At 38.1% G+C, this 27,957-nt stretch overlaps 1 protein-coding gene across 29 annotated transcripts in view; it reads right to left on the bottom strand.

Annotated features, from left to right (window-relative positions):
• CREM (cAMP responsive element modulator) overlaps window positions 1-27,957 on the bottom strand; it is a 62,566-nt gene that overhangs the window by 6,153 nt on the left and 28,456 nt on the right. For 4 of the 29 annotated variants that reach the window (XM_069458932.1, XM_069458936.1, XM_069458944.1 and 1 more), the window contains 3 exons: window positions 21,621-21,718; window positions 21,335-21,477; window positions 12,852-13,040 (listed from right to left, as the gene is read on the bottom strand). The exons of 2 other annotated variants lie outside the window; for them this stretch is intronic. In XM_069458932.1, the coding sequence (XP_069315033.1) occupies window positions 12,852-13,040; window positions 21,335-21,477; window positions 21,621-21,718 (430 nt within the window). Of the gene's footprint in view, window positions 1-2,680; window positions 2,717-6,771; window positions 7,135-7,579; window positions 7,662-12,851; window positions 13,041-20,726; window positions 21,478-21,620; window positions 21,719-24,244; window positions 24,392-24,543; window positions 24,652-26,875; window positions 26,998-27,957 lie in introns of those variants that run through there. 23 more of the 29 variants (XM_069458940.1, XM_069458942.1, XM_069458953.1 and 20 more) reach the window with 17 other exon arrangements.

Below are 27,957 nucleotides of genomic sequence, written 5' to 3'. Positions count from 1 at the left end.
TAATATTTACTTAGTATTCAGATGGAATGCTAAAAGTAAGTTCTCAAAGTTTCCTAAGTTCTACCCAAAATGTGTCTCTCTACTGCAATAAACATAGAAAAGACAGATGGATTTGAGTGACGAAACATGTTTCTACCACCAACGCTTCAACTTTGAGAACGTATGGTCCAGAGTTAATTTGACACTCTGATGAGATCGTACAAAATACATGCTCTCTCAACGTTAAATGCAAGAAAAAGCGTTTTGTAAAAGTTATTAATCCTATAAAAATTGGTCTGAATCAAATGTCAAGGAAAAGAGGAAATACAGCACGTCCATATTTCATGAAAATGTGCTGTACCCATTGAGTAAGAGCTGAAATTTTACCCATGGGAGACAATGACTTTTTTCACCTAAATGGGATATCATCACTGAAAATAGACAAGCAGTTTAAAAAATTTAAACAAAAATCAACTGATCTATGTGCTTCTATTTGGGTATATACCAAGTTTTTCCTCCCCTAGGGCTCTAGAATTAGGTGAAAGAATAAAACAATAAGAAACATAGTTTTGAGGGAAGCACACTTGAAGGTCTTCATAGAATTCATGAAAATACCATTTATAAGGCTGTAATGCCTCTTCCTTCGACAAGTAATTTAAAAAACAATGGTGATAAATAGTAACTGTGATTAATGATCACCTGCAAAATACTGTATACATAGATGTCTCAATAAATGTCACAGGAAATTTTATAGCTTTGAAATATTCACGAAGGTCGTTTTAAAACTGGTTATAAACTAACTCAAGAGCTTTTTTAAATATCTTAGTTGTCAGAGGAGCTGGAGTGGAACATAGAATAACACAGTTCTCCCCTCTTTTCTCTTTACCCACATCTAGGGAAGAAGGTTATGGGATAATAAAGGCTGAAACAATTGGAACAGCTGGAGGCTATGTGGGCTTTCTAAAATGGGAACAATAGCCAGTGACGAAAGAGAAGTTTACGTGTCACTGTGTGGACATTTGCAGGCAGCATGGATGTGGACCTTGGCCGAGGGTTCTTTCCAAACATGCTCACAAAGAAGTGCAATGAAATTAATAGAAAGCCACAGAGGGGTTCATTACACTCTCTAGTTTTGTACATATTTGCTATTTGCCGTAATATGAAGTTACAGCAGAATGCTCACATTGTATGCAAAAGCTAGTTTTCTTAAAAATCTTTTTTTAAAAAACAGTGGGGGGGCGGGGAAGAGGGTAAGTTTGAATATAGATGAAAAATAAAGTCCATTCATTGGCCTTATATTTACCAGAAATGGTTTTAAACAATTTTTGCTGTTTCCAAAAGCCACCACCACCCTCAAAGGACCAACCAAATTTGGCACCATGAAGGATAATGGCAATCCCAAAAAGCCATCTTGAAACATTTTGAGCAATAGCTCAGAAAAAAAGATCACTTGAAAATAACTTGGAAGGGGATGATGTATTTGGATGTATGAGTACTGAGATGTCAGATAAATTGGGTTTTATTGCAATTTTTCAGACATATCATATATTCGTTTATTTCCTTCAACAAAAGTCAAAGAATACACTTCATCGGGTCAAACCAGAAATATGAATTAGTGAAAATTAGTAGGAACTAGTATAAATTTCTATAATATCCCAAAGACTCTATATGAGGGTACTCTTCTAATGGTCAATGGACAAATTCCATATACTCAAGTATAACTTTATTAGCAAAGTACATTAAACAGATAAGGGCAAAGAGAATCTCTTGTCTTTGAGAAAATCTAAATGTCAAAAAGTTTTATTTTTGAAACATATTATAAAAAGTGTTTGACTTAGTTAGCTTCAAGTTTCCAATATTATGAATTCAGTGGTAATTCACAGCAGAGTAGATGCCAAGGATCACATTTCAGAGAACCAATCGTGCATCCTTCAATGACATGTTCTTATTCCTGCACTTCTAAAGGCCAATTCCTGTCCCATCTAACTACTACAAGTGTCCAAATTATTTTTTATTGTAGAATTTTATTTTTGTATTCTGAAAATTCATGAGTCATCCGTGGGGGCCTAAAAGTCATGACTGAAGATAATAAGAAAAAGATATTGAATATATTCACTTTATTCTCAGGAGAGCAAAAACTTTAAGTCAGGGAGTACACCTTTTTAACCTTGGTATTCTCTAGAATCTAGCACAGTACTTGGCCTGTAAGGGGTGTGTCATGAGTTTATGTGTGCATTACGAAGTAAATTTTGAACTTCCTGGGGTTTTGCCTAAGGCCACTGTCATTTGGAATGTTTAAAATAAGTGGTACTTCTTATAGACTTGTGTTCTTACAGCTAAGTCTTTAACACTAAACATGGGAAGCCCTACAAGATACAATGTCTTTAGTCACAATGGCCTTTCTTGAAAAAAGGCATTATTTCCTAAATCTTCCCTTAGACTTTGGATACATCTAACATGGCATTTTAGAAGCAGAGGAGTTCTAATTATAATGTGTTTCCAACCATCTAACTCCTCACATGAAATTTTTTTTTTTTTTTTTTTTTTAGGTTCTGTAGCAAATATTTCGTGGGAAAGAAAATTCCTAGAACTCTCCATTCTGGTGGTTAACGTCATACCTCTCTTGGCAAGCTTTAAACACGATACAGCAGAAAGAGCATGGGATTTGGAGTCTGGGTTCTAGTCCAGCTCTGCCACTTACCAGCCATGTGACTTGGGGCAAGTTCAGTTTCCTCATCTGTAAAATGGGGATACATTATCTCATTTAATACTCACAATAAACCCTGTAATGTACGTCAAAGTGTCTAGCACAGTGCCTGGCACATGGTACGCATTCAGAAAATGTTAGCTCCCTTCCTCTTCCCTTGCTTAAGTTCTGAAAGACAATGTTCCAAATTATGCTTATACTGTATATTACTTAAAAGGCATATAACATCCATAAATATATCTTCCCCTGGACTTTCCCTCCTGACAAACCCAGGGAATCAAAATGTATGGCTCTTATTCCTTATTTTGTTAAAAAGTATGCCTATTAAAAAACTTCTAAAATTTATAATATATTTTTATATACCTTGAGAGAAATAAATTATTATTAAAAGATAGCATAAAATGCCCTTTCGACATATATAATCACTTAAAATAGAACCCCAAAGGTGGAGAATCACAAATAAATAAATGATATACTCTGGTCAGACTGGTAATAAGAAAACTAAAAAAACCCACAGGTTAGAGCAGGAAACAAAGAAATGAGAAACCCAGCCCAAGGCCTATCTTAATAGCTTCTAAAGTGAAATGAGTTATTGACACCCCGAATGATGCTAATTTTCTTTGCTTGTTTGGTTATTTATTTATTGACTGGGATAGCTAGAGTACTGAATAAACACATGTTTATAGAGAGAGTTTCTACCTTCAGATGTCATTTCACTATGTATCTCTAATCCTAAATACACCTACGTGAGCAATGGAGATAACTTAGAAGTCAGACTCAGCAGTGGGGGGCTTCTTTCCCTCGCTCCGTTAAGCTAAGACATCTCCACTTGTTCTGGTTCTCTCCCTCCCCCCACACCAGTGTGCCCAACACCCAGTGCCGGCTTATCCCCGCCTGGTGTCACTGTCAAAAAAGTTCCCCTTCTCCATCGCTCCATTTTCTCCAGGAAAATTAAATCCCACATAAAAACGACTAAGCACTGAACATTTTCAAATTTGTTGCAATTACTATAACACATAGACCACATAGAATTAAGTCATCAGAATCTTTTCAGCTTTATTGAGGGATCATTGACAAAAATGGCATATATTCAAGGTGTACAATGTGATCCTTTGATATATGTATACACTGTGAAATGATTACCACAATCAACCTAACTAAGTTACAGATAAGGGACCTGCTTAAGTCATTTATTAAGTGCAAATCTTAAGAGTCAAAATCTACATTAAAGATGGGAAATTATGAATACTGAGATTTAATGTTCTATATAATAGCATATATATGCTCTGTTGTCCTATGACAGTAGTAACAAATATTCTAGGAAGAAACTTCCATTTTGACTACTTAAAATGATGCTAACTTCACTGTATAAATTTTATAGGCAGTGTGTGGCATGCTTTTGTAATTCATGTTACATTAGCATTAATTTATTAATGTCAGGTGAATTTTGAGGAGCAATGCAATATGGTATGAGCAGAACCACGAGTCTGAAGACTCAAACTGGGTCACTACTTGCTAGATCTGTGAACTTGGACATCATTTGCCCACTCTGACCCATGTTTAGTTCTACGTACAAGGAGGGCAACAGTATCTGCCCTGTATCACTGAGAGAACGTGTAAAGTGCTTCTCCTTCTCAGCATTTAAATATGGTTTCCTCAGTGAGGCCTACCCTGATCCTTTAACCTATATTTCCTGCTTCCTGTACATCACTCACAACCTGATAGTTTCCTTCATAACACTTTCTACGACTTGTATTCATGTTTCTTGGTAACATTAAGTGACTTTCTATTTTAAAGTTTACATAAATGCAAAGTATCATCATAATTATTTTATTAGGCAATATATTCATAGAGCAAATAAAGCAGGGCAAAGTGAAATAAATATACTGAATTATATTTCATTAAACATTTTTCAAAAGTAGTAGGAAAACAGTATAATAGCAACTTTCAATTTCATTCTCCATGCAGATTTGGAGTTTTACTGAAACTTAAAGTGGACAAGTGACTTGTTATTTCCAACATGAGTATAACTTGTTCTGCCACCAACTTCAAGAAGCTATCACAACCAAATAGGAACCACTCTTTTATATGAAAATTTCCAAACAAAAATCATTGCCAATAGCCTCCTGGCACAAAGGTGAGATATATATATATATATCCTTGTTCTCATGTAGCAAATGTTAACTCAGATACTATTTTCCAAGTTTGAATAGTTGGAAAGTTTGTTCTTAACAATTCAGAAATCCAGCCTGAATATAACTTATTAAGACTCAGAGTTTAAGAAATATGAAATTATGCTCCTAGCATGAGCTTATGAATAAAACAAAAAAAATTCTAATAAAAATTTAAATTATGCCCAACAGAATCAATAATTTAATCCTGTAAACTATAGAGATTTACTTTTTATATCTGATTACATGATCCTGTAGGTAAATGCTGCTAAAATCTTTTCCAGACAAGTCAGTAACTAGTGTTAGGAGCCTGATTTTGGTCTAGATCAGAGTTTTTCAAACTGTGAGTTGTACACCATTAGTGGGTCATAAAATCAATTTCATGGGTCAAGAATAGCATTTTTAAAAAAAGAAAGAGGACAGAAAAGGAAGTATGAGTATATCACATGCAGGAAGTATTATGTTTAAAATTTGTTTCATATAAATGTATGGTGCACACACATACACACAGGTCTACTGTGTCATGATACAAAATGTGGGTCATGGTCACAAAATTTGCAGGCCACTGATCTAGATCAATCCACTTGATTTGCCAATCCACACAGTGGGCTCCGAACTGGAGATCCAAAGGCCTGGTTCCTAAAGCTGCTTTGCTACACCTTTGAAAAAGTTCCTTAAACCCTGTGTTGTTCTGACTCTTTAAAAAAAGGGAAATCAAAGTTGTTATTCATTTTTTCAAAACAGTACTGATTCTGTGAGAACTGACCAGATTTTTAAAAATAATGATTTCCAAAGGCAATCACAATGACGTCTTGTGAAAAAATGCTCTACATTATTTGACATTTTAAAGTTTCAGCATTTTGAAAATTTTAAATTGGAAAAGGCAAATCATGTATAAGCATCATTGGTAAAAGTGTGAAAAAAACACTTCAAGGATGGTATGTTTATTCTGTAAAAAGAAATGCATAAAAATGCAACTGCTGTTCACATGGAAAAAATGTTCATTTATTTATAAGCAATGGTTAAAAACACACGGTATTTTAAAATCATTTTGTTTTTTTGTAATGATTCTCAGACCTACGACAAATCAAATGGTGAATAGGAATAAAAGGTTTAGTAAAGAAAGGTATAAACCAATAATTTTTAGAAAATAAACATATGCACAAAACTGCCTTTTGGTTCTCCGAAACATATGACATGCAGTATTTGAGATTATTTTAAGTTCATCTATATCTTATCATAAATTTGTCATTTGAGAACCTCTACAATCCATAGCATCTCTATATAACTTCACAAAAACTTCTCTGAGAAAAAAAATAGCTCCTCAAGCCCATTTAACAAAACAATTGAATACAGGTTTTACTTGCTGGCGACAAGCAAATGTTTCTCTCCAGGAAGAGGGCTGAGACCCGCTAACTTTGAAGAGCTGAATTGTGGTGAAGCTGTTTATAACCATGCATTCTTTCTGAACTCAACTGCAGATTCAGTACTGGGTTACAGACAAGACCACTGAGTCAACAACACTGCAAGCACACAAAGGTCATTGGGAACCCAAGTCTTTCAAAATCACTACTACCTGCAACTAAGAAAAAGCAAATCAAGTCAAAAAACTCCTGATTACAAATTTAAACACCAGAGGCTGGGGACCCACAATTAAAAGACAAGCACTTCCCGGACCGAGCGCTAGAGAGCACTGTGAAGCTCAGGTTCCTACACATCAGAACTTGATTTTTACTGGGATGAGGAAAGAAACCCTCCAGCCTACATAGCGTCCGTGTCTCCCCGGGCACGTGCAGGGACGACCTCAGCCAGAGGCTCAGCCCTCCCACACGAACTTGCCGGGCAACTCCTCGTCCTGCGCATGCAAGCATTCCGGGTTCATAGAGTGTCCCCCGTCTTCAAGCAGGTACTTACCCCACGAGAAACGTTAAAGTGAGGCTTGCAAGAAAAGCTACTCAGGCTAAGCGCGATCCCGGAGACAGAGGCGGTGGTGAGCTAGTTAACTCTAAATCTGTCACCAGCACTTGACGAAGCAGAAAGGAACTGACTAAATCACAACATGACTCGGAGCTGACGTCAATGTGCAGCTCGCTTGGAGTTTAACTTTTCCACTTCCCCTGCTGAAACGCGATTCCAGGAAATGTAATGACATCAGCCCTTTGAACTCAATTAGCTTGAGGAACAGACCATTTTAAACGCAGGAGGAAAGAAACAAGTAGGTACACAAACATCCATAATAACACGCGGCTTTTTCCTCCTCGCTGGCAGCGACGTTTGAACACGGGAATGGAATCGGAAGCTTAATTTTTTACAACGCGAATGTATGTTTAACTTGTGGCTAGACTGAATTTGCAACAGGTTGCAGATGAAGTAATAGCTTATTTTAGGAGGGCAGAACGGTGGGGGGAGGAGGAGAGGGGGAGGGAGGGGGAAGAAAGAAAGAGAGAGAGGAGGGGGGAAGGCAGAGGGAGAGAGGAGGGAGGGAGGGAGGATTACTGCCTTGGACAAGTAAGCAATGCAATACTGAGCAAAGAAACAATCACACCAAGATGCCTTAATAAAGTGAGCTGAATATATAGATATATACTTTAAAAAATATCTTACTGCTAAGGGACTAGGAAAGTAACATTTTGAGACACTCAGATGTCCCTAAATGCTTCCTAAAGTTCAAAAAAAAAAAAAATCTGCAGAATTAATTAAAGCCCCTCTTTAAAATTCTTACCTGTGTCATCTCCAGTGACAGCCATGACGGGCTTCTGCATACAGAACTGTCTTGCTTCCTCTACCACAGTTCAACATAAAGTGTCCCCAACTAGCAAGTGTGTGCAGGATAAGCAGGAGTACTGACATCACAGTGACATCACTAGCCTATCACTGCCATCAATTTGCTTTGTCACAGACGAGCTCAATGAAACCAAAGCCCTATAAAGCACTCTTCCTGTAATAAACCATCTTAATGCTCTTGTTTCTCAGTTTTACATCAAAATCTGTTGAGATGGCTCTGGCACAAAAAAAAATCTCATTAACATTAAAAGTTACAAGCTTGTATCTTATGAAGCTAGTAGTTCTTTATTGTTGCTGTGTCCAAGGTTTCTAGGTAAACAGAGGGGATAAACCCTATATATTTTTTATAACTCAAAGGAAAAAAATACTTAGAAATTTAAACTTCGGGGGATTAAAAAAAATCACATTGACAATCAGCACAGGAAAACTGTATTTCATAGACACTTGTAAATTCACCAAGAAAGAAATATGCAGCTATCTTTGGTCACTTAACACATCTGTATTTGCTGAGCCATTTGCTACGCCACCATAAAAGCCAGCTGTTCCTATGGTGACACAAAATTTGCTAATTTCACTTGAAGGGAGTAGATACTGAAATTTTAAAAATTTCCTGTGCCAATGTAGCAGGTACTAGCATTCTCCCATAACTACTAGATTGAATCATATGAACTTGCCAATATTTGACCTTTTTGGCCCACAAAAATAGCAATTTCACATGATTCAATCTAATACATTATTTTACCAGATAAAAGCCCCATGGAAAAAGTTTTGTGATTTTTAAAATTCATAAACAAATCAAAATTAATGTTTGTAACTTTTTTAAACATTTCAAATTATATTTGGACTCCTTGTTCAGCACATGAAGAGCTGAATCATAATAGAAAATGTAATGATTATAAGGTCAGACACAAAACTGGTGAATGTTCAACGTAGTATAACAGACCATAGCCTGGAAAAAAAATTATTTTGCATTTCCACTCACTGCACGAAAATAAGTGACATGTCACTGAGACCTTTTATCTTTATTAGGGAGTTGTTTCCCTTGTATGATTGGAATTCAACCTGACCTTATGACAATGAAATGCCATTCCGCAACATTTTTAACTCATTCAATTAAGCACCTTCCCCTAAAGGCAAAAGACTTTCCACTCAGATGCTTAGGAGGTAAATGTCAGAGAATATCCATGTTTCTAGTAATTCTCCAGAGTACCGAGGAAGGGGCCTAGGATTTCAACAGAAGACATCACTTTCATGTGATAAAAGCTTTCTGAACATTTATCGTATGCCAAGGACTGTCCTAGGTACTAAGGATCCTCATCCAACTGGAACTTACTATCTAGGCAAGACAGACAGCCACAAGACAGCGTGATATATGCCTAAGAAGGGGCAATGGGCACTCACAGGGGTTGCCTGAGCCAGGATTTGGAGGATCAGGGAAGGCTTTCTGGAGGAAGTGTCATCTAAGATGAAACCTGAATAATGCATATGATCAGGGAAAGGGTTCTTGTCATTCAAACATTATGTGTAAAGCCCTCAACAGGAGTGAGGGCATGGTCTGTCACAGGGAATGAAACAGAGCTGCATGATAAAAGAGGGAGAAGTGGAGAGTGCCAATAAAGGAAGCAAGGCTGAGATCCAGCAAAGATTGGGCCACATGAAGGGTTTTGGACTCTGTCTAGTAGGTAATAGGCATTCGCTGAAGGGTTTTGAACAGATGCTATAGACTGCAAGTGTCCTTCCAAATTTCCTATGCTGAAATCCTAACCCCCAGTGCAACAGTGCTGGGAGGTGGGGCCTTTATCACCTAAGTCATTAGGTCATGAGGGTGAAGCCCTCAGGATTGGGATTAGTGCCCTTAGAAAAGAGGCCCCAGAGAGCTCCCTTGCGCCTTCCACCATGTGAGGGCACAGTGAGAAGATGGCGCCCCATGAACCAGGAAGTGGCCCTCAGCAGACACTGATCTCCTGGCGCCTTGATGTTGGACCTCCCAGCCTCCAGAACTGTAAGAAATAAATGTTTGCTGTGAAAGCCACCCAATCCAAGGTATTTTGTTACAGCAGCCCGAAGGGAGTAAGACACATGATGACACATGAATTTTAGAAACACTACTCTAAACTGCAGAATAGAGAGTGTCATGTAGAAAGGAAATGTTGGAGACAGAGACCTTTGAAACACCAGTAGGTCCCAGAATCATTGTGAGGGATTAATAAACAGTCTAGCTGAACTCTTGGGAACAAGTCCCAAAAAACGGAGCCAGGAAAAGAGCTGCTGCCTCTGGCATGATTAGGGAGATCAGGAAGCTGTTCTGCAACTACGAGCTTGAGGGCAGCCACCTGGCAGAGACCACGGCCTGCTATGGTAGCCCGCGTCACAGGGATGGCACCTGGGTGACAACAGTGGGACAGTGGGTGGGGAGAGGGGAAAGAATGTGTGGCTTAGCTACGGGGCAGAATGCACAAAGTGACTTTGGGTGGAAAGGGTGGGAAGGGTAGGGGATGACACCCAAGTTTCTGGAGTAAAGCCTCAGGTGGGACTGTAGCAGTCCACCACTGAAATAGGGAAAACAAAAGGAGATTCGGGATGGGAACAATAGAAGTCAAGTTTGGGGTTTAGGAGACATGTGTGGGGCATCTAAGGAGCCAGGTGGCGTCAGGGGCACAGTCACAGCCAACTGAAGCCATCGGTGGGGATGAGGTTACCCAGGGAGGGTGTGCAAATCAAACAGGAAGAGGGAAGAGTAACATTCCAGAGAGGGGTGGAAGCAGGTTAGCCCAGCAAAGGGGACTGAAAGAGAGGCAGGACAGAGAAGAAAGAGCAAGGAGAATGCCGTTTCAGGGAAGAGAAGGAAGCAGAAGCCAACAATGTAAAATAAGTGGAGGGATCAACCCAGATAAGCACTGAGAATTCAGAAAGAAACAGACATGACCTTTCAGTGAGTGGAGGGGTGGAAGGTGGGTAGGGAACATCCTCTTTAAGTTCAGGAAGACAAGATAAGAATGCCCACTGACCTTGCTGTTTTTGACACAGAACTGGAGCTCCTGGCCAGTATCATTTAGAAAAAAAAAGAAGAAAAAGAAAAGAAGAAAGGAAAAGGAGAAAAAGAAAAACAAAAGGAAAAAAGATTGGAAGGAAGAAAAGAAAACATCATTATTTTTATATGGTATAAACATTCACAGAGTATCACAGACTGATTCCCAAAGAATTAGCATATTGTTAGAAGCAATTACAGTTCAGCAAGGTTAACAGGTAAAAGATCAACCTAAAAAAATTTCTCTATACCAGCAACAATTAGAAAATGTAATAGAAAAATAAGGTACCATTTCTAATTGCAAGAAAAACCACAAAGCATTTAGGAACCAACCGAACAGAGAATATACAAGACCTCCACGGAGAAAATTTCTAAACTGCTAAAAAGTAAAATAAGATCTGAATAAATTAGACATTCTATGGTTTGGGAGAGGTCAATTTAACAACATTATAAAGACTTTAGTTCTCCCTAAATTAATCTAGAAATTAAATGCAATCTTATAATTGGTTTTCATTATTATTATTAGAAACTCAAACTTATTTCAAATGCATATGAAAGAATAATGGTTCACAAATAGCTACATCAGCACTAAAAAGAGAAAAAAGACAAAGAGGAAGAACTTGTTCTGTGAGATAACAAGCCAATATGATACTGGCAGACAGAAAAAGAGGAATGGTACTGGCGTAAGAATCCTGAGACAGTCTATGGCCATACCATCCTGACCACGCCAGATTTCGTCTGATCTCGGAAGCTAAGCAGGGTCAGGCCTGGTTAGTATTTGGATGGGACAATTCCAAAACAGATTCACGTATACACAGCAATCTACTGTGTAATTAAACTTTGCCCCATAGATTAATGAGGAAAGGGCAAATCATTAATAGTGACTCCACATCTGAAGAAAAAATTAAAAATGGATTCCCACCAAATACTATATACAGAGGTGGTACCAAAAGGTGACAGGTAAAACTATAGAGCTAAGAGAAGACAATGTAGAAAAGTATCTTTGTGATTTGTGGAAGAAAGAGTTCTTAAACCAAACCCCCAAAGCACAAACTCATGTGTGTATTATGTAAAACATAAAACCTTCTGACTTTTTGTTAAAGTATCAAGTTTGCAGATTTTTCCACGTAACAAAGATAAAATGAGAAGACACGATGATTCTTTAAGATTATTCATACAGGGTTCATGAGTATGGGGGAAACACAACAGGTCACTAATTTTACATTTAAAGGAAAACACTAAGGCATTAGGTAAGTACTATGAATTTTTTACTCCATAAATGCTGCCCGTTCAGTTCTTCGCCCACTTTTATTATAGTCCACATTAACCCCCCAGAAAATACCTAAGAGTAAAGCTAATTATTAAGAGCTTCATCAATTATCTGCTTTTTTCCATACTTGTAAGACTTTCAAACTAAAAGAACTGAAACTACTTTTCTTAAAATTAGTGCTGTATCATGAGTTCTCAGCAAATGGACCAAGAGGAATAGAGTTAAATCAAAACACAGGATTCTTGAAAGTTGTATCAGATAGATCTATTATAGTTATCATAAGTACAACTGAATGAAATTAAAATAATGTATAACCAAATTCAGTTAAAATCTTAGGTAACCCTAAAAGCTTAGGGCTATATCCCAACTGTTTTATTCAGCTTCTATAACAGCTAGAATAGATATCTCAGAATTCACATATACTAAAAACAGTCTGAAAAAAGAAGAAGGAGGAGGAAAAAAAATAAACCAAATCAGCATTTGTTTTGAAATGAATTGCTTAGAAATTAGATTTGAATGTGCCAGCTGGGGGAAAACTGAAATTCAGGGCATCATGAACTGAATACTTAAAACCTCATAGATTTGGTAATAGAAAAATATTGCAGCATTTGTAACCCCTAAATGAGGGACTATTAATTTAAAAATTCATTCATGTTTGCAACTCTGTTTTTCTATCATGCTACTCTGAATTTCGCCTTTCTTTAGAGCCAGTCAAACTTGCTAAGACAGTGAAAATCACATAATTTAACTTGCTGTTGAATGTACTAAAATATTTCTTCTGTAAAGCCTTTTTAAGAACCTCCCACTCCCCACCTCCCAAATCTATCTTCTGTATATTTCAGAAGACTATAAAATCACCACTAAATGGTGTGCTAATAGGTGTTCTAAACGTATTAGATGAATAAAATATACCTTGAACAACAACCTGGCTGCCTGGGACAAAGAACTGCTGTGTGCCATCGGCTGCCTGTGTTGCGTACTGCACAATTGTAGCACCTGGTGGAGGAGCTCCTGAATTTGTCATTGTTAATGCCTGTAGTCCCTGAACACCATCAGATCCTGGGTTAGAAATCTGGATTGTTCCACCTTGGGCTATAGCAACTTAACAAGAAAAAGAAAAGACATATTAGAGAATTTCAAGATTTAGTTTTTAATAACCCCCATATTGGAAGAATATACTCTAGGTCTGTTTATTACCACGGCTTCTCATGCTCAAGTTACCCTTATTTTCTAGGCTGCATTGATGAAGGAACATAAGGAACATGGGACAATACTCTGAAAAACTTGTAAACACTTGCAAATATTTTATATTCAGAATTATTTGAAATTCATAGAGCCCATGGAGTTTTTCTCCTCCTTAGCACCCATCCAACTAAATTATTTAAGAGGAAGAGTGGAGAAGCAGACAGACATGGAGAGAGTCCAGCCTCCTGGTCCTCTCCATTCTCTCAGATGTTTTTAGTTATAAACTGCATTCTTCTAACATTTAAGAAATGGTCAGCGAAATTGCCATCAAATATCACAATTACAATGAATTTGTACCTTTATTTCATCTAACTGCTTTCCTAAGTTATCAAAAGAAAGTAGCTTTTAAAGAAATATATATATCATATTTTGATCTTAAAGCTCAAGTTTACAAAATTGTAACCTTTACCATTTTGACTACATCAGGAGAATATAGATCCTGAAGTATAAAATGTTAAGCTGGGAAGGTCCTTAAAAGGTAACTCTATTGAAAGGATTGTGCTATAATATTTACCTCTACCAAGTGTCTTGAATAACTACAGCTAATGGTAGCTTCCTGTAAATATGAGGGAGACTTCCTCTAAATACTGAGACTTGCCAGTTATATTTAAAAGTTAGCTTAAAATTTCAAAAGAATAATTGCTCAAATGTTTTGTTTCAAAATTTCACTCTAACAGACAAATAAGTACTGTTTAAAATATCTGAGAGGTCTGTATACTTTGATATAAAGTTTAAACAGTAGATATTAAGTGGAACCAATGCTTTTTAAAAATAAAATCACCTATGAACTAGTTAACTAGACTTTATAATGAAGATTTAAAAAACACACCATCAGAATAAGACAACACCTATAAATCAATGTTAATGTCTTACAAGAACGTTACAGTAGTGTTTAAAATATACTCTGAGTATTTTCAAGTCATACCCAGATGTTTTTAATGGCATCTAAGCAAAAGACCACTTAGGTGATAACCCGACAGGACAACTATGGAAAGAATAACAACAAATTTACAGTTCATTTAAGGTTCTACTGCCTAACATGGAAAGATGGATTAACATTTTTAAAAAGATTTCAACACAGACGCAGTCTCTGTGTTTTAGTTCACTGACAAGCCACTCTTGGAGTGGGACTGACATAAACTGAAGAATCAGTTACAGAATGTCAACAGCACTGAGGTTGAGAAACCCTGATGTAATATCACTTTATCCGGCTCGTCTAGAGCATTATATTCCATACACATTTTAAAAACAGGATATTTTTAAACCACAACTCTTCCAAGATTCATGGGTCTCAGGATTCAGCCATCACAATAAAAGGGTTTAGGAGAGATCTCTCTAACTTCTTAAGAGAGTAGTATGAAAAAGACAGGAGATACTGCTTTCTTGGCTCTTCATGGCCGGACATTAGTGAATTTTATATGTTGTCATATACGTAAATGTATATTTTCAGCTGATAATGAGTTTGATGTCGTAGAAAGAATCCTTTAGAAAGAACAGCCACAGGTAGTATAACCACAGTGTGTTAGAAGCACAAAGCCTAGTGCAAAATAAATGAATAAATGGCTATCACTTCCTCATGGCAGACTATTATAAACAACCGAAGCCACTTGTGAGTCTAGAAGAGCTAAATGAGGTTATGTTTTCAAATCCCAATCACAGAACTTAATGTTTCAACACCAATTACAATTATCCAGCTATTGGACTAGTTGATCTCAGGTGAGAGTAGGTGCCTCCAAGGTCAGAACCGCTAAATAGGTAGATGACAAAGATCTTTCCTTTCTTTTTTCCCTTCTTACTTTCTTTTTGCTTTTCTTATTTCCTTTTTTCTGTTTTACTGTTTTTTCTTTTTCAGTAATGGTTCCCCATAGTTCCGACCAAAACTTTGTTGCTTTCACACTGTGAACAGCTGACATACCAAGAATCTGTTTCTCTCATCATTTTACTTTCTGGTGAAGTCATTATATAATTAGATGTGGAAAACAAAAGCTAAATAAACACACACACACACACACAGTTGGCTCTAGGGGGAAAGCTTTTCTTCTCGCCAGTCCGATACTTTAGCCTAGCTTTCATTTTTTATACCAAAGTGCTTTTGATTCTGGTGTTGTCAAGTCACTGAGGACTTTCCCATTCAAAATGTTATCTCTTATATTTGACATTAAACAAGATTTCCCAGTGCTTCAGGATCCCAGAAATAGGCTTTGTATGTGCCCGTGTGTATTCAAACATTTGAGGAAGAAACTTATTAGCTTTCAAAATATTTAAGGCTAGCATAACATGTGTTTTCAATCAACATAAATCAAGATAAATTAAACAATCAGAAAAAATAAGGTAAGATGAATTGAATGAATTGAGACACATGTTCTATTTTAGCTAATTATAGTTTCACATAAACTCGTTATATTTTCATAAAAACTTATTATGAAAAATTTCCAACAAACATAAAAGTAGAGAGAATTTTTTTTGTCATCCATTTCCCCTGCCCACTCACCCTCCCCCCCTTTTTTAAATGGAATATTTCAAAACAAATCCCAGAGATCGTATCTGGCTGATCATTTTCAAATAAAATGGCCCGTATCAAGGCCATTAGTGACCAGTCAAAATAAAATGCCTTTTTATTTCCCACTAATTTTAACCCTGGGAACCTAGGCTTTATTAATCCTTTCCTAGACTGACTCATGCAACTGAGGCATAAAAGTTTACACCCACGACATTTTTGCTGACGGCAATGAAGAGTTCATACTGGTCTGTGACTATTGATCGATACCCAAGCAGAAGAAAAAGTGCCTTTTAATTTTAGACAATATGTATGCCTATTTCCGCTTGTAAGTAATTCTTAAAAACATTACACAAAATAAAAAATAAAATAGTTTCATAAAATCATCTAAAGGAATTAAAATTGAAGAGCTAGATCAATTAAATGCCACTTCAGTTTCCATTATTAATTGATTCAAGCCGGCTGGTGTGCCATCTGCTTGCAATAGTGGAGGGTGGAGGTTAGGTTCTGTTGTCCTAGTTGCTCTAGGAGCTATGTAAATAATTTTTTTCTTTTCTTTTTTTTTTTTTTTTTTTGCTAAAGTCTCAGGTGGGCTATATCCCATAATTCAGTAGGTCACTCAACACCAACTGGTTGAATGTTGGACACAATGACCTTAAATTAAGAAAACTTTTGTCTAGATGGAGTGTAATAAGTATATTTTTACTAAGTTCATTTTAGCTAGTTATAGAGACATCTTTATATCCATTCTTATATAGTCATAATATTAGTTTCAAATCAACATTAACCCAAGTATGGTTTCCCCACCACCCAACTTACCATATTAACATGGTAACCAGGATGGTATCATATCAACTAGTCTGGGCAATAAATTCTAAAAAAATTCCTGGCACACAAAACTGTGCTTAGAAATCTGCTACTTCTATTACTCATTGTCACTGAGCAGTTCTCCCCAAGAGCTCCAACATCATTAAAGGGGGATATTATTTATGAAATAAAAACTCAAGAATTTTGGTTAAAAAAATTTAACTAAAAAAGTAATATTTTAAAGTCCTATATAAGCAACAAAGAAGACAAGAAAGATGGATTTTAAAAGGGTGGAAAGTTAACAAAAGAGTTCATGACAAAATGAGGAAGTAGAGGCTGGGCACAGTGGCTCATGCCTGTAATCCTAGCACTCTGGGAGGCCGAGGCAGGAGAATTGCTCGAGCCCAGGAGTTTGAGGTTGCTGTGAGCTAGGCTGACGCCACAGCACTCTAGCCAGGGCAATAGAGCGAGACTCTGTCTCAAAAAAAAAAAAAGAAAAAAAAAGCCCAATTTACATTAAGTAGTACCTTAAATAATTTTGTAACCGTCACCTTGGGAAAATGTAGGTAAAGTCACTACTGAGAATAAAAAATGCAACCACATTTACTCTAGAATGTGTAAGCCTATCACGTGCCAATTCCCTTTATGAAGAAATGGAATTGGTGTTTATTCACATGAGTCTCCTGAGAATTCTGAATTCTTTAAACAGTCCACAAAGTTCAGATTTATCTTTTCACAATGGTGAATTTTGTATTGACCCACTTACCTTCGGTGTATAAGAATTCCAGTAAAGGTGAGTTAAGAGAGACTCATTCTGATAAGGTTCTTAATAAAATAAAGTAGGAGCAAGCAGAGACAAGAGACATTTAGAAAAAAAAATGTGAGGTCTTGGGTGATAGTCCAATTGGTATTGATATAGCAATTAATTGGTAAGGGAAGAGGTTGGGTATAGTAGGGTGGGAGATTAAGAAAACCCTTTGTTTTAAGAGAAAATTTAATGAATTAAGAAACTTCAAACATTTTTTCTTTAGTTGCTTTTACGAATTCACTCATTGAATGCATATCTTAAATGTCTTATGCAGCAAGTAACATTCTTTGCTAACTCTAAGACTATCTCAACTGCCATCTTTCAACTATATGCTCCTGAGACCAAATAGATTTTCTTTGACCAGAATCACTTAACTACTATAAAGCATACCTATCACTAAGATCTGTACTTCCCGTGAAGGTTTTGCAGGTATAGCTCATTTACTTGGTATTGTAATAATGAATTCCTGCCTATTCTAAGTTATTTTTCCTACCCCCTACGGAGTAGCCCATTCTAACTTTCATTTCATAGTTTTTGTGATTAAAAAAAAATAAGCTGAAATACTAAGGCCAACTATGTCAAATTCCTTTCAACTATTAAAAATATAACTGGTTGGCCGGGCATGGTGGCTCATGCCTGTAATCCCAGCACTCTGGGAGGCCGAGGTAGGACGATCACTTGAGCTCAGGAGTTCAAGAACAGCCTGAGCAAGAGCGAGACCCCATCTCTACTAAAAATAGAAAAAATTAGCCAAGCTTGGTGGCCTGAGCCTGTAGTCCCAGCTACTCAGGAGGCTGAGACAGGAGGATGGCTTGAGCCCAGGAGTTTGAGGTTGCTGTGAGCTAGGCTGACACCATCGCACTCTAGCCCAGGTGACAAAGCAAGACTCTGTCTCAAAAAAAAAAAAAAAAAAAAGGGTAACTGCTTGTATATGGGAAAACCTAAGTATACTTTATTCATTTCTTCAACTTTGACACACCTTTGGTTCTTTTTGTTTTTCATGCCAACTAACTCGTTATACCAAATCTTTGAAAAAAAGAAATAAAAGCAAAGTTTGGAGGAAAGTCATCCATGGAAAAAAGTTGAAGAAAGAATTAAAGCTAAAAAAGTTTTTATAATAAAAGGTTATGAAAGGGTCTCAAAAAAATACATAGAAAAATCTCTAGAAATTCTAGTAAAATAAACTCCTCTACTCTAAAAACCAAAGGATACCAGTAATCGTTTCTATTACTAGATATTTAGATATAACATTAAAGCATTAATATCTGTTAAGTTACCCCTAGTAAGAAATGTGATTAATTAAAATGGATCTTGTGTTTGTATAAATATATATTTACCCTCCAATTAAAATAAATGTCTTCTAAAAAGTTTAAATATCAGTATTCACTTCTCAAATGAATTATATACATAAGCAAGTGCATTAAATGTTCCAAAAAATGCATTTTTTTTTTTAAGACAGGGTCCCGTTCTGTCACCTGGGCTAAAGTGCAGTGTTGTCATCATAGCTCACTGCAACCTCAAACACCTGGGCTCAAGCGAGCCTCCTGCCTCAGCCTCCCCAGTAGCCGGGACTACAGGTATGTGCCACCATGCCCGACTAATTTAAACATTTTTTGGTAGACATAATGTTTCACTGTGTTGCCCAGGCTGGTCTTGAACTCCTAACCTCAAGTGATCCTCCCACCTCAGCCTCTCAAAGTGCTAGGATTACAGGCATCAACCAACTTGCCCGGCCCAAATGCATTTTTAACAAAGGCAATGCCACTTTGTGTGAACCAATAAATAGCGATTTTTACCTACAGATGCACACACAGAACAACTACAGTTTCTCATTAAAATAATTTCCAGGATCATACTGTACAGACCCAAATTAAGAAACCTAAGTAAGAAACAGTCCATGACACCTTATGACCTCTTATGGCCAAGAGATCAATGTCCAAAACATGCAGTTTTCTAGTTCTCAGCCAGAACTCCTGACTCTACTCCTCCCGTCCCCCACATGCACACAGAGTGAGGTTCAGCCTCCAGCCCCTGCTGCCAGCGGGCCTCAAAGGCCCCAGGAATGAAGGCTTTGGAGCTGGCTGGAGGGAAGAGTTGAATGAACACGAGTGAGGCTCTGCCAGAGCGCTCTCACCTGTCTCTGTTTCGTGTCAATAGCAGCATGCCTTTTCCCCATACTTTTACCTGTTATCTCCTTTGTCTTCAAGCTAACCCCAGAGTTTGGCAATTTTAGTATTATTCCCACTTCAAAGACTAAAACCTGGTATGCAAATTCAGTGAAGCTTCCTGCTCTGATCACTGAGTTGGCAAAAGGCAGAAGCAGAGTTCCTTCTCCACACTGTCTACAGCTTCAACATTCTCTCAACCCCTTATGTTTTCACAAGTTCAAATTTTCAGCCATAATCTAAGCCAATCAACACACAGCATCCACCGCCCTTGTAAAAGGATCACTGCTTCTTTAGAATTCCCGAGCAGCATTAGGATATGCCAGAGAAATGTTAAGATGACAGACAGCATCTTAGATCATCCCCAAAACTTCAAGAAGTCTAAGAATTATTTCACTAGTCATTTCCAACCCTTTCCCTGTCACTGCACAAATAGAAAACGGTAGTAAGTGGACAGCCCACTGGATAAATGGGGGAAGCTGCTCAGGGCCAGAGCTGACCCGCCAGGAGGCCCCCAGCCGCTCTGTGGACGGAGGGCACGCGGAGCTGGGCACTCCTGTGACCTGCCTACTGCCCAGCAGATGCACACTCGCTGGCAAACTTGGACTAATAGTTCTAGAACCCACCATATGTCCCCAGCAGGCCAGACAATAAAAAAGCATATAAACAAGAGAGGGAATAAAAGAGAAATGACAGTGTAAACCTCAAGGGAGTTTTCTTTTCCTAACATTGACTGGACATGTCAGTGAACTGCAGAGGATGTGAATAAACTACACCCCAGTTCTGCCAGGTATCTGGGGCTACCCAAATGACCAAAGGAGAATTCGTTTAATAGTTTAATACTGCAAATCTACCATTACTATAGGAAAATCTCTAAGAAACTCCAAAAAAACTAATGACTATATAAAGTCTTCCCAAATATTAATGATTACAGCTTGTTTTCATAGCCAGGTATTGGGATTTTTTTTTTTCCTAGCTATTGCTATTTTTTAAAGGAAAAACAGCATATATCTAAAATCTTACCATCTTATTTGGACAAACAACAGTATTTAATATCATAAATATTCCAATACCTAGGTAGTGTTTTTCCTTGTTCTTCCCCCCACCTTTTTCTTTTCTTTCTAGCTCTTGTGTTTTTGGTTTTGTTTTTTTTTTTACTATTTTTATGTAACACTATCAAACCTTCTTGATTTGGGAAAAAATTAGTGCTTTAATTAGAGCAAAAAGCACAGAATTAACAGTTCATTAAAATGCACAAGATTAAGTGTGAATGTATCTGTTTATTAAGAGCTTTCAGTGTGTAAATTTCAAATAAAATGATCTATTCAACTGCTGTAGCTTTAAAAATTAAATTATTTTTCCATTCTCTTTTAGGAAAAGCTGCAGCACAAATTAACACAGTAGAGAGTAGTGAAAACAGAATTACATTTAAAACACAGTTTAGAAAACACATGGACCTCTTTTAGGGGTAAGTATAATGTGCAATCGTTGGTAACAAAAGCCAACAAGAATGAAATACAGACATTATATCTTGTGTTTGCATGCATCATAAAGACAACAAAAACGAAGTTTTCAACGTTTACTAGAGATTAATATAAACATATAAATAAGAAAAACCCTTTTTAAATGTTTACCCCGAAGTTTTCTTCTAGGTTCATCGATAAAAATTTTTACTTTTCAAAAGTGTATGACAGGTGATCAGTACAAATCTCTCACTGCTTTCACATGCACTTTTCATTCTATGATACACAGTTTAGGTGTTAATGATGCATCTGAAAGTGGAACAATTTAAGGCCCAAACCCGAGTTGCTTCAACGTAACTAGAGCAGACTTAAAGCTAGCACTGTATCGTATGGAATCGCAGCATACATACTGTATTGCCCCGTGCTAGTCTGATATATGCTAGTTGGTACTGCCATGGTAGGGATGTTAGGTGGCGTTCCTTCTTCCTCTGACTTTTCTTCTTCAATCTTGGGAACACCAGGCACATCAGAGGAAATTTCATTCAGTATTTTTCTAAAATATAATTTAACAATGTAAGTAACCAAGACATACGAATGAGACTTAGAAGAGCTTTAAAGGAAGCATCAGTTTGATGCATAATTGTTCTACCTTTTTGGAAAAAAGTACCATTACGGTAGGAAACTTAATTAACTTACCTATAAGAGGGTCTTCGTGAAAGGATTTCTCTACGTTTATGAGAATCAATTACACCTTCTGATTCTGCAGACTCATCTGTCTCTGCAATTGTTGCTACCTATAATACAAGATTTGCTAAAATGCATCATAAAATAAATGATCTTCTCCCTCATTCAGAAAATGGCGGTTAAGGGCGCGTGTGTGCAGCACTGAGCCAGGTGCTGTTGGCGGTGACCGAGAAGCATGACACAGTGAACCCACACCCGAGCTGCTCAGCACCTGGCTCGGCAGAGGAAGCACAGACACAAACATCTGAGCTGGGACACATGTATGTGTGCACAGGAAGGGAACAGATGATGCTACAGCCACGCAATGGCACGAGTAGCTGGAATGTCACATGAGGCTTCACAGGAAAGGACGAAACATAAAATATATAAGACCTAAGGTCCTAAACCTGGAAGTGCCCTGCAGATCCAGCAGGGAGAGAGCAAGCAAGTGACAGAAGCGGGAGAGAACGCCTCGTTCTCACCACTCTCCTTGCAGCTATCACAGCTGGCTTGAGCTGGGTCTTCACAGTTAGCCTTTAGATGGGCCCAGAGAAGGAAGACACAGATAAACAAGTCAGTAAACAAGCCTGGTGAAAGTCAGGGTTTATACGATAAGCAGTAGGTTAGGGCTTGATGGTGGTAGATCGTGAAGGTCCAAATAAGGAATTTCTCCTTAAAAGAAAGATCAGAGTTTTAAGCATTTTCAAGTCCAGTAATAACACAATACTTTGATTATTAAAGAAAGTCCAGAAAACTAAAATCACCTCTTCAACCACATGACTGCTGTCAATATATCCAGTTATTTAAGCCTGAGGGTTGAGAGTAGCTGAGTTTACAAAGCTTACTTTACTTCATACTATAATTACATGGGAAATTGATTTGGGCAAAATCAAAAGAGCTTATTAAAATATCAACAATACAAGCAAGAATATATACTTCTCAAAGCACATGGATGTGCATATCAATTCACCTACACAAGGCTATACTTCTGTGGTCATGGACACCCCACACGTGAGCATACACCCAGTGGAAAGAACCTACTGGAAGAACTGTTGCTGCATCAGAGAATCATATATCGCCACCAACTGTTTCTCACTTTCCACTGGACTGTCACACACCTGTCATATAATCATGACAACTCTCTGATGTGTGGTGGGCTACGATTTTACCCATTTTAGAAAGGCGAAAACTGAAGTTCATGCAGAGAGATGAAGTGACTTGCCCATGGTCCGACAGGCAGGAATTCTAAGACAAGATCCACCGGCACTTACCTTTACAAAGACAACTGAATTGCTCATTTAACAAAATCCAAGGATAAAAAAAGGCTACCAAATATAAGACACTACTTTCTTGCAATACCAGTCAAGTTAAAACTAAGTAGGTCTGGAAGACATCTGTAAGACCAAAAAAAGGGGTGGGGGTGGGGAGGGGAGGGGGGAGGGAACCTAAGTAGAACTATCTGCACTCCAGTAAGTCATAATACAAGGAAGTGAGTGGAAAGACTTTCTTGTTTTATAATTAGTGTCAGAAAGAGTTAGAAACTCTTGGAATGAAGGGTCATCACCAAAAAAAGAAAAGAAAAAAGACAAGGATGAGGATTCTTTTTATACTTTTGAGCAACACAGGAAAAGATACCCGTGCTGCAAAGATAACCAAGCTTTAATATATGCGGACTGCTCACTTCAAACACCATGCTGCTGCCCTCACCCTTATTCTGTAGTCAACTATACTCAGACACACAGGAAATGGACAAGACGGAGCAGGTGTACCTCCATTGTCCTCACAGATTTTTGGGGGGTCATCAATTAGGTTCAAATAATTATAGCATTTAAAAGATAATGATAAACTGACCTCAAAAAGGAACAGAACTAAATTCCAAAAGAAAAGTAAGAAAAGTATGCTTTCAAAAATGCCTACTTAATAATTTATATCTATTGATAAAAAAAGTTTTAACTTCAAGATTTGTCAAAGGTTGATGACCAACCTTGATAATAACGACTAATAAACTATATCTCTGGATCACAACCACAATAATAACCCTATCTACAAAAGCCAAGGTGTCATCTGAGATAGATGACATATAAACATAACACCAAAGTGACAAGAATGTCATATTACTTTCTAAAGATTATATATACTGAATTTAAAATAAACTTGTATTTCTGTCTACCTACTCATGTGAGTATTCATGAGAATAGCATTGGTACCATAATCTTTATATTACTGTGTTTATCAGACATCATTTCCAAAGAACCCTTAAAATATTTTTAAGCCCCGTCGGAGAGCTTGGCTAAATCAATCTGATTTTGAGCAAAGAACAACAACTTGAAGAAGACAGGAACTGCTCATCTCACAATCACTCATTCTGCAAAAGAAGAGCTGGTAATAAAATTGCAACTGAGGTCGAATCGATGTGCCACGCAGGGCACAATGCACTTGATACACAAAAAAGAAATTCTTCCAAATATCTAATAAAAAGATTTGAGCATAAAAGCTAAAAGCTACATAAAGAAAAATGATGAAAAATGAATTCGTAAAAGAAAAAAAAAAAAAGGCTCGAGAAAGTCAAAGACAAATCACCCAGGAAGGAAGCTAACCTGAACAGTTTGTATTTGTGGTGACTGAAAGACCGATGGCTGTGGTGTCTGAATTACTCCCTGGACATGTACAGTTTGGCCCGAAGGTAGCTGCACTAGAGTTACAGCTGGGGAGCCTCTTCCGGTGCCTGATCCAGCTACAGAAACCTGCAAAAATGATCATCATTGAGGATTAAGGCTGGACCTTTTTCTGGTTGTTTTTGTTTATTCTTCAGAAATACCACTTACTAGGATCACTGGCCTATTTCTCTTTTACTTTTCCTGCTTCTGAGAAATGACAAACAGGCCGGGCTACTTACCATTAGGGGGTGGTTACTGTCCTGGAACAGTCATTCTCTGATGTGATAGATATTAAAGAACACATGCTCCTCACTCTCATGCCCATGCTTCGTTGGCTGAGAATGTTCTAAGCACAAAGTTCCAAAGCAGTTAAACTACCTCACTACGACCTCACGACTCCTACCAGTGAAGCCTTTTTTAGGCCAGAGCATAAACTACCCTCTCTAACTTCTTAAGAGAAAGTGGAGGTAGAACTTAAATATGGTGAATTGTTTTTTAATAAATGACACGTTAGACATATGATACTCTAGTATTGCTCTAGAGGTAAGCGGATGCTTCTCTCTATACCAATAAAAATTGCAGCTACTTTTATGCCCTCATAATCGCAGGCCAAAGAAATTCCAGGACCCGTCAAGCCCCAAGTGGGAGCTCCAAGAGCTCCCGTCAAGCCCCAAGACCCAGAGGGAGCTCATGTGTTGGAGCTCGCGAGGCCTCCTAAGACTTTTTGTCTCCACTAGAAGCAGCATCCAGAGAAAGGGCCACAGCTATCACTTAGCTTGGGCAGAGAGAAGAGAGAAGAGCCATCTCCTACCAACTTTGAGTACTTTCAACAGAGAGTAAAAAATAATACCTCCACTCCCCTGCACTCAAAACCTGCTAAATTTTCTCACTAGCAAACAACTCTGTCCTATAAAGTTAGCATAATTTTAGAAACTTAGCCTCTTATTACTAAGATTCACTGTTCATTATGACTTACTCAAAACAAAGACGTCGGAAATGAAATAAGCCACCAGTTTCTATTATGAGTGGTAGCAGAACCACAGGGTCTACAACATTTTTGAAGGAAGCCTCTGTGTGTGACCTCACTTTAAGGAACACCAATGATTTTCAAGCTACTTCTACTCATACTTAAAAGAATGATTAAAAACTGGGTTTATAACAAATAACTAGAAGATTTCTTTACATCGTCCTTCCCTTGGAAAGCAAACCTCTCTGGTAATCCAAAAGTTAAAAATCTTTTACCCATGCGGGAGAACCTGTGTTGAGCATTGTCCTAGGTGCACCAGGGCAGAAAGTAGAATTAATAAAACTCACACCTAAAAAACAATAGCACACCAAACCGTCTAGAACTAATTGCTCCACTTTAGAGCCATGAATAGCACAGGAGTACAGAATAGAAACATCAGTACGGGCCTGAATGATAAGTGGAGGCTTTGTGCAGAAGTCAGAGCTTGGGCCAGGCCTTGATCTGAACTCGGATAACACCTGGACAGAAAGCGAGAAACCAGGGTAGAGGAAACCAACATGCAGCCCGAGGGGCATATTCAGCCGGCCTACCCCTAGAGCATTAGTGTCCACCTTAGGGTTTCGGGGAAAAGAAAACGTCACCTCATATGGAACCAGTAGATTTAACAGCTACAAGTTAAAAAGCACTGGATTGGAGGCCGAGAGGGGAGGATCGCTTGAGCTCAGGAGTTCGAGACCAGCCTGAGCAAGAGCAAGACCCCGTCTCTACTAAAAATAGAAAAATTAGCCAGGCATCGTGGTGTGCACCTGTAGTCCCAGCTACTTGAGAGGCTGAGGCAGGAGGATTGCTTGAGTCCAGGAGTTTGAGGTTGCTGTGAGCTAGGCTGACACCACGACACTCTAGCCCAGGTGACAGAGTGAGACTACATCTCCAAAAAAAAAAAAAGCATTGGATTTATTCTCCAAATGTTCCTAGCACAAGGCACCCACCTCTGTGCTGACTGATTACCAAAGACACCCCTTTCTCCACACAACTAATTCTCAAACTTTTTCATCTCAGGACTCCTTTACTCTCTTAGAAATTATCGATGACCCCAAAGAGCTTTTGTTTATGTGATTTATATTCAGTAGAGTACCTGATAAACATTTAATAATCATATCTTAGGAGGGGGCAACCATGATTTGTAGCTTTTGCTCATGTTTGTGGTGTGAATATTCCTCTAATGGCTGATGTCAAGCTACCAATGGATGACATGGGACACAAAGTTGGAAAAGTAGGTACACAGTCAGCTTTTACAAGCCAGTGTAAGCCAGCTTCAGCACACCACTGGCTATAATCTGTTGATATTTACCATGTTAGAAATTAAAACTGAGAAATTTTTTAAAATAGTAACTCATTTAAAAATAACAAGAATAGCCCGGGCACAGTGGCTCACGCCTGTAATCCTAGCACTCTGGGAGGCTGAGGCAGGAGGATCGTTTGAGCTCAGGAGTTCGAGACCAGCCTGAGCAAGAGCGAGACCCTGTCTCTACTAAAAATAGAAAGAAATTAGCTGGACAACTAAAAATATATAGAAAAAATTAGCCAGGCATGGTGGCGCATGCCTGTAGTCCCAGCTACTCGGGAGGCTGAGGCAGGAGGATCGCTTGAGCCCAGGAGTTTGAGGTTGCTGTGAGCTAGGCTGACGCCACGGCACTCTACCCCTGGCAACAGAGCGAGACTCTGTCTCAAAAAAAATAAAATAAAATAAAAATAACAAGAATGAATCCATTACAGGCTAACATAAATAATATTTTATGAAAAATAATTATTTTCAAAAACAAAAAATATTTAATTAGAAGAGTGGCACCATTTTACATTTTTACACATTCTTTTAATGTCTGGTTTAACTGAAGACAGCTAGATTCTCACGTCTCCTTCTGCACTGAATCTGTTGCAATCTGTTGTTTTAGTTGATATATTAAGAAAATTTGGGCCTCACACAGATAATGTGATTAGAAAAGAGAGGAGTATTATAATAGCTTCTTCAGAAAAACATGAATATTCTTCTTTGATAATACACCAAAACTCAACAAATGGTTTCTTTTCTTTCTTTTTTTTTTTTTTTTTTTTTTTTTTGAGACAGAGTCTCTCTCTGTTGCCCAGGCTAGTGTGAGTGCCGTGGCGTCAGCCTAGCTCACAGCAACCTCAAACTCCTGAGCTCAAGCGATCCTACTGTCTCAGCCTCCCGAGTAGCTGGGACTACAGGCATGCGCCACTTTGCCCGGCTAATTTTTTTTCTATATATATTTTTAGCTGTCCATATAATTTCTTTCTATTTTTAGTAGAGACGGGGTCTCGCTCTTGCTCAGGCTGGTCTCGAACTCCTGAGCTCAAACGATCCGCCCACCTCGGCCTCCCAGAGTGCTAGGATTACAGGCGTGAGCCACCGCGCCCGGCCCTTTCTTTTTTTTTTTTTTGAGACAAGGTCTCACTCTGTCACCTGGGCTAGAGTGCAGTGGCATGATCATAGCTCATTGCAACCCTAAAGTCCAGGGCTCAAGTGATCCTCTTCACTCAGCCTCCCAAGCATCTGGGACTACAGACATGTACCACCACACCCAGACAATTTTTTTATTTTTTTGTAGAGACGAGGTCTCACTATGTGACTCAGGCTGATCTCAAACTCCTGACCTCAAGCAATCCT

This window comes from Eulemur rufifrons, chromosome 25 (assembly GCF_041146395.1).
Source record: "Eulemur rufifrons isolate Redbay chromosome 25, OSU_ERuf_1, whole genome shotgun sequence".
Taxonomy (NCBI): domain Eukaryota; kingdom Metazoa; phylum Chordata; class Mammalia; order Primates; family Lemuridae; genus Eulemur; species Eulemur rufifrons.
Note: the sequence above shows the minus strand (reverse complement) of the source record. Positions and strands in the feature narration are given on the sequence as shown.